The sequence below is a fragment of the Typha latifolia genome, chromosome 3 (assembly GCF_019914945.1).
Source record: "Typha latifolia isolate L0001 chromosome 3, TyphaL0001v2, whole genome shotgun sequence".
In the NCBI taxonomy this organism is placed as follows: domain Eukaryota; kingdom Viridiplantae; phylum Streptophyta; class Magnoliopsida; order Poales; family Typhaceae; genus Typha; species Typha latifolia.
Window position 1 is genome coordinate 3,093,614 of NC_133088.1, and position 7,455 is coordinate 3,101,068.

Genomic DNA, 7,455 nt, shown 5'->3' on the forward strand with positions numbered 1-7,455 from the left:
TAATATATTTTTTAAAAAAAATCTAATGGATAATTAAAAGAAAATGAGCATTTTGAAGATTTTTTCAACTTGTTACGAAAAACAAAGGAGTGGTATAGGTAGAAATGGCCAACAGTTTAGGATCCAGATGTAATTATCCCTTCTCTTCTCTTCAACCTTCGGCAAGTCGTGCTTCTCGCGTGCACTTGAAGCTTCGAAAGGTCCGTACCGTAACTCGTTGCCACTGGAGAAGAACTCGAGCAAGCAATAAAAGCGTAAGATTTAAACCACTGCTGCAAAATAAACGAAGAGGAGCGGTGCAAAGGAAGAGATCAACGACGAAGGCAGCCTCCCGAGCGAGATGAGGTCCAACATCGTTACCGAGGTAAGATCCTTTCGATCAATCCACTTTACCCTTGCGGTAGATCTGGTCGTCCCTGGCCTCTCTTTGTCGCTCGGTTCTTTTTGGATCGGATACAATTTTAGTCGTAAATTATGCATTTCGCTCTTCTTTTATCTTCTTTGGATGTTTTATAAGAATGCAATTGCTAATTGATGGGTTCGCGCTAGATATTATTGCACTCGTGGTCTATGGTTATGCTTGTAAACTCTTGTGAAATGAGAGTTTTACATGAATCAATTAGTCGCAATGATTAACAGAACAGAAAAAAGGCTGGGTGCGCTATCTAGTATCAGTGAAATTGGTTCCATGATGCTTAGTTTTCTAGAGAAATCTAATTTAGCGCCTTACAACCCAATACTAGATTTTTGAGTTATTTTAGGTCATGAATTTCTAGTCTCCAAGTTTCAGTGACAAACTTAATTGATGCGCCAAGTTGTTGAAGGGGATCAGCATGTAGTGTGAAATGCTCTATCAATGTATGTTATAATTCAGCGGGTTAGATCTGAAGTGATCATTAATTGGTTCATATTGCAGTGGTGATCTTAGGAGATTGACCCGTCAATCTTTGAGTTTACAGTGACCATATCAGGGTATCAGCAGTCCCTTGTAGACAAGACTTCTGATTTGTTAGTGCTAAACTTAATTGATGCGCCAAGTTGTTGAAGGGGATCAGCATGTAGTGTGAAATGCTCTATCAATGTATGTTATAATTCAGCGGGTTAGATCTGAAGTGATCATTAATTGGTTCATATTGCAGTGGTGATCTTAGGAGATTGACCCGTCAATCTTTGAGTTTACAGTGACCATATCAGGGTATCAGCAGTCCCTTGTAGACAAGACTTCTGATTTGTTAGTGCTAATCTTAGATTCACACTATCAAGGTTCAACCTCTAAAAAGTTTCCCTGGAAATCTCTGAAATGATGAATTTAGCATTAGATGGGTGATATGGCATCTCAATGTTTTCACAAGTCATCAACTTGGGATAAGTTATTAGCTTCTTACTGGATGGGTGATATGACATCTCAATGTTATTAGCTGGGTAATGTGGATTTCTTTTTTCTAATGTTAGGTCCTTTCTTGAGAAATGTCCATTAGATGATTTCCTACATAGTTATTTCCACTTGGTCACAAGATATACCAATTGGCAAAATTTGAGATTCTCCTTTTCATAAAATAATAACAATGGAGAGATAACTCATGTAGAACATATTATTTTGTTACTTAATTGACCAGTGAAAAACTCCAAAGTCTGGAAGAAAGGATAAATATTTGATAACTTACACATGTTTCACAATTAACCTATATTCATGGTATGTCAATTGTTGCCGTTTGAATATTACTTCCATGGTTGTTATATTGTGTAACATTTCTTCTTTATTCTTTTGTTCTTGTTTTGCCTTGTTAATGCTGCTTGTTGATCTGTAGGCTGGACTACCAACTAGATTTAATCAATTGTGGGCTAGTATTCCCTTCATTACTTCCGGTGTTGTTATAGTCTGTGGAATCATTTACTTGGTATGCCTACTGGTTGGATATGATTCCTTCATTGAGATATGCTTCTTGCCTTCTGCAGTGGTTTCACGGTTTCAAGGTATGCTTTACACATGCGCACACAATGTGAATAAAGGGGTTAATACTTAGATGTTTTGCAATTTACGTAGTCTCCTTGCCATGATCTACTGCATTTATTTTATTGTTGCTGAAAAGTTCTAATTTCAAAATTCAAACCAATTGAAAAGTCAGGGAAATGCTACAATCAGTTTGAAGGACTTTTGTATTCTATGGCCATACGGTGTCACAAAGTTCTTTTCTTCTCAAACATCTTTGAGTACCACCACAGCACCTTCCATTCCAAATAAAATGAAGTATGTCAAGCTTCCAATAAAATTGATCTCTTGGAAGGTCCCATAAGATAATAGCCTAGTATTTAGAGGTTTATCTTCAATGGTGGAATTTCAAATTTCATTCCTAGTTCTGATATGTCACTTATTACCTTATGATGAATCAGAGTCCTATTATTGTAATGCAGTATTTCCAGTGTTATTATCTCCCTAGGCCCCTTGTTGGCGGGAGTCTCATGCACTTGGAGTCTTGGAGTGTAATTGTCTCCCTTGGCATGCTTATTTATTATTTCTGCACTTAACAATTATAGAAAGTTGGGATAATACTATGATGATGCCATGTTACTAGTATGTTTGTCTTGTATCTGCTTAGATATATCGATTAGTATATTTGCCAAACATATTTGAATTGTGATCTAATGTCCTCTCTTGATAACGTTGTTTTAACCTTTGAGACTTATATAGGAAGTTAGGAACAAGCTGTAGTATTATGGAGCAGTACTTTAAAATCTCATGGTTTTACATATAGGTACTATTTGGCATCTAGGAATCTATATTTTGACAAAATGGTAGAAAATGTATGAAATGTGTTAACCTTGAGTATTTGATATCTTTTCTCTGCATATAACCTTCAGTATGAGATGTGTTATTAATACATACTGTTATAATGTTATCTTCTATTTAGATTTAACATTCTTTCTGTTTTTTCCAGTATACAGGTTTTATACATCTGTTCTATTTCATGGGTCTCTGCTTCATGTTCTTTTCAACATGTTGGCTTTGATACCCTTGGGTACGGAATTGGAAAGAATTATGGGATCAGTCCGCCTTTTTTACTTGATATTCTTGCTTGCTACAACCAATGCTGTTTTCCATCTCATTATTGCTTTGCTGGTTGCTCACAATCCTTTACACTCTTATCCATTTCTCATGACTGAATGTGCCATCGGCTTTTCTGGAGTCATTTTTTCAATGATTGTCATAGAGACAAGCTTGAGTGGAGTGCAATCTAGAAGGTGAGTAGTTTTACGGCAATCTGAACCTCTTTGCTCTTTTTTCATGAATAGTTGAATACAATCTTGTGACTAGGAACAGTAGATCCTTCCACTTAATTTCCGCTGACGAATTATAGTTTGTCAAGCACGTCCTAAGGAGCAAAACTCTTTATTATTAAGAGCTTACGACTTTACTAATTACGAAGCAGTGTTTAGCTACCAGATGGAGTCATTAGTGTTTATTATTTAATAGATGCATCTGCGCTGCTTTAATTATTAGGGGAAGGATTGATTAGCATTCAACTTGTACATAAGTAATGCATATCAAATTACAAAACTGTTTGTTGCCATGTAACATTTCATCATCCTTTCATCTTGTGGCATCACTCCCTTTTTGTTGAGGTATCCTTTTTTGCCTTCCTTTTTGCAGTGTGTTTGGTCTCTTCAATGTTCCTGCCAAATGGTAAACACATACATCTCATAGAATTCAAATTTATCCATATTTTTCAGTCTCTAGATTTTTGGACCAATAAATTTCAAAATCTTAATCATGAAATGAGATCTTTTCTTCAGGTATGCATGGATTCTGTTGATACTGTTCCAATTTCTAGCTAGCAACGTTTCATTGTTGGGACACTTGTGTGGCATCTTATCTGGGTTTGCATGTTTGTTCTTTGATTTCCCTGTAATCTGCTATGCTTTCTTAGAGATACATCCTCATGGTCATAATGCTTACAGATCTTGTTTCTTTTTTTTTTTCAATCTCAGACACTTATGGATTTTTCAAGTACTTTTTACCGGGGCCATCTTTTTACTCTGCCATAGAGAACTCCTCAGTGCTAGTAAGTTATTTTAACTGATAGATGAGCTCAGAAAACTTATCTGCATTAAGAAGCTGGAAGGTTATGCACTAAATAGAAATGAATGGAGGAGAACGGTTTATATATCTGACCCCAAATAGTTTATACTAAAGGCTTGGTAGGTTTTTTTTTGTTGCTGCTGTCCTAATCTCCTCATTTACCGCTACAAATAGGCCTTCTGAAAATAGTTCATCTTTAATATGGTGTTGTCGATGATATGCTAGAATTGAATATTGTGGTTTTTCAGTCAGCTTGTGTTAGACGTCCTGGATTTATTTTATGCACTGGAGGGACTACATATGGTCAGCTTCCTACATTTTCCAACGGTACTCCCACACCGAGGTATATACATCTAAGATTTTCTTGTTGGCCAATTTTTAAGTATAATGTTACAATCTATTACTTCATTTTCAATACAGCATCTCCTTAATTCCCGGAAACCTATGGAGAAACATTTCTTCATGGATGCCACAGAGGGAGACATCAACAGATCAGGTAAGGAAGATGACTATAATTTCCAGCACCCTTTACATAGACTCTAGTTTTTTCTTGTCTTCCCTTTTGGGTTTGTTTGGTTGATAGAAAATAAGAAAGGAAAGTGACAATTTTCTGGAAGTCCCCCATTTTATAGTGTTTAGATTGAGAAAGTGGATTGGAAAATGAGTTTCGCCACTTCCCACAACTACCTAAATTATCTAAGTTTAGCTCGTTCTACTTCCTCTTTTAAAGGGAGTCCTCACTAATTGCAACAATGACCCACTTCTATCAATTATCAAACACTTCTATTTTTTATAGAACAATAATAAGTCATGACTACTTATTAGAAGTCACTTCTTCAGAAAATTTCACTTCCCAAAATCACTTTCTTTCCTTCATTTCTTTATTTACCAAGCACACCCTTATCGAGAGCGCATTTTATGTTGCTTGAAGGTACCTATTTTTCACTCTTGTCTTGATTTAGGCTTTGCAAGATCTAGTGGAAAAAGTTTTGCGTATTGCTTAGTTAGTAGGAAGGGCAAGGAAGTACTTCAGAATATTGAATGATGTAGATTATATTTCTTTTGTTGTACGCTGAAGAACTATTACTGTCCATAGGCCTTTTGTGTTAATCCTAAAAGTTGACATTCTTAATACATCTTCTGTATTTTGTCATCTTTAGTCCTTCATTCTTCCTTTTCTAGGAAGACTTCTTAGTTCTGCAGAAAACCGGTTCCAGCTTATCAGCTGCTTCTGGAAGTTCACATTCTAGAGAATAGACTGTAGAAGCCTATTTATTTTACCCCTTTGCGTAATGGCTGATAAGCACATTCCATTTGTCACTTTGAGTTATATTCAACATGTACTCCTTTTTCTTTGTAAAATATATATTTGAACATTTAAGCCATATCCATGCTTCTCAGGCATATTATTGTTCTATACTGTAGCCAGCGCAAGATCCCAGATTTCCTGGGAGGGGAAGGTCTCTTGGTTCTGCAAGAAATCATCCAAATACTACAGATTCTGACTTGAGCTTGCAAGCTAGATTGTTGGATAACACAATGCCAAGCCAACCCCTAGTACCAGATGCACGGTAACACAATTATGGTGTTGTTCCTTTATTTATTTACTTTGCAAATTTCTGGGCTACTTTGAAGTTGTACAGGAGAATAAAAGTAAAAAAGTGAAAAGAAAAACAGGGAAAAGAAAGAGAATTACTAGCTTCTGAATTGAGCTAAAGTTCAAATTTAGTTTATCAATTATATGCCTATACTTGAGTCATTTGTATCTTTTTGAAGTTTAAAGTATTAATGCTGTTGTATTTTCCCTCAAAACCATTGTTTCTTTCTTCGTGGATCCCTATAGACTTGGTACTTGTTTGTATACCCCTTACCACTGTTTGTTATTTTCAGCATGGATATCATCCTCTAGAGTCTAGACCTTAGTTTTCTTGCATTGGTGCCTGTGCCCCTTCTTAAGTTGAAGAATGAAATTCCCTGTTTTATTGTATATATAACTATCAGTCATCGGTATTTCTTATTACATATATAGTGCTGTTTGCCTTGCATATTGTATGGTAAGTAAATGTTTTTCATTTCCAATCTGTTGTAATATTAGGCATTCAACTGTGGGTACTGATGGAATTGATGGATCAGCAGTGGCCAACCAGGTTCTTTTTTCTAATCTAATAATCTCTTTTATATATTCTGTACAGTTCATTATCATTGATGACTTTCTATGCTGTATCTGTTTCTAGGGTGTTGATACCTTTGAGGAAGAGCTTAAGAAGCTTGCAGCGATGGGCTTTGAAAAGGTGCTCTGTGACACTCTTTGCTTGATTTTAAAATTGTTATTGTATCTCATTACCTTATTGCAATATATTACCTGATGTGTTAATTTTAAAGTTGGCTTTCAGAATCCGAGTTCATGCTCTATAGTCTGTATCTTCTTGTAAGCAATCATCCACTCAATTCCATTTGTCAGCAAGGAAATAAGTCATCAATATCTTTAGCCTTGAGCCACAAGCTGATAGCCTACATTCAGATTCTCTAGATTAGTAAGAATCTGTTTTTAGATGCAAATATCTGTCAAGCTGGCATAAAGCTTGCCACTTTGTCCAGAAAGAAGTTGCATTTGTGACCCATTAGGAAATCTATCCGAACACTCAACCATCTGTATATTCGTGGTTTTCCACTAAGCTGATTTTGCATGTCAGAATCTGTGTTGCCATTTTTTCTTTTGCCCTTTCCTGTACATCGTAATACTGTTCCCATTGAAATATTGATATGGTTCATGTGATCTTGTTGCAGACCCAGGCTGAAGTTGCTCTCACTGCTGCCGATGGAGATCCCAATGTTGCTATTGAAATTCTCATGAGCCAACAGGCATGTATCTTTCTGCCATCTTTATTTTGCCCAAGTGGTGGCCAAGTGTCATGCCTTTTTAACTTATAATTGATCTCTATTCTGTAACTTAACGACTGATCGACCATTCTGTTTATCCTTGCAGAGATAGAGAAGAATGATGAACTCTGTAACTGTCTAGATGTTTGTAAAGGACATAGAAGAAATGAAGTTTTCTTCTGTTGACCCTTCAGAGGATTGATTGGACCTGCTGCAAGAATTCCCTCCATTATATTGGATTATACTTGAAAAGTCCTGACGTGCTGATGTTTATTGAACAATGAATTGTGAAAATTCTTTGAAGGAGTCGAAGGAAAGAGTCTTCTAGTTCAAAGAATTGTGGTACAATGAACTAATGTTTCCTTTCTTGTTGTATCAGAATTTTACGAAGTTGTCCTTTGTACTCCAGTTAACCATCAGTGTTTAGACTATGTGAAGAATTGATATAATGGAACAGGAATTCGAGGTTTATAATCTGTTCTAATATTCCTAATCAG

General features: G+C 36.0%; 1 protein-coding gene across 1 annotated transcript; it reads left to right on the forward strand.

Moving 5' to 3' along the window:
• Positions 1 to 181: 181 nt before the first annotated feature.
• On the forward strand, positions 182 to 7,432 carry LOC140785141 (rhomboid-like protein 15). Its single transcript, XM_073132895.1, has 13 exons — positions 182 to 364; positions 1,809 to 1,974; positions 2,937 to 3,240; positions 3,650 to 3,682; positions 3,793 to 3,884; positions 3,988 to 4,061; positions 4,327 to 4,421; positions 4,499 to 4,574; positions 5,504 to 5,649; positions 6,174 to 6,225; positions 6,313 to 6,369; positions 6,866 to 6,940; positions 7,065 to 7,432. Exons 1-13 carry the CDS (start codon positions 341 to 343, stop codon positions 7,068 to 7,070), a joined length of 1,200 nt encoding a protein of 399 aa, XP_072988996.1. The 5' UTR covers positions 182 to 340; the 3' UTR covers positions 7,071 to 7,432.
• The last annotated feature ends 23 nt before the right edge of the window (positions 7,433 to 7,455 follow it).

Bases quoted from the DNA above. Each gene is read 5' to 3' on its own strand.
- LOC140785141 (XM_073132895.1), top strand. From the start codon at position 341: ATGAGGTCCAACATCGTTACCGAG. The intron at 4,575-5,503 runs GTAAGGAAGATG...TCTATACTGTAG, and splicing joins GGGAGACATCAACAGATCAG to CCAGCGCAAGATCCCAGATT. The intron at 5,650-6,173 runs GTAACACAATTA...TTGTAATATTAG, and splicing joins CCCCTAGTACCAGATGCACG to GCATTCAACTGTGGGTACTG.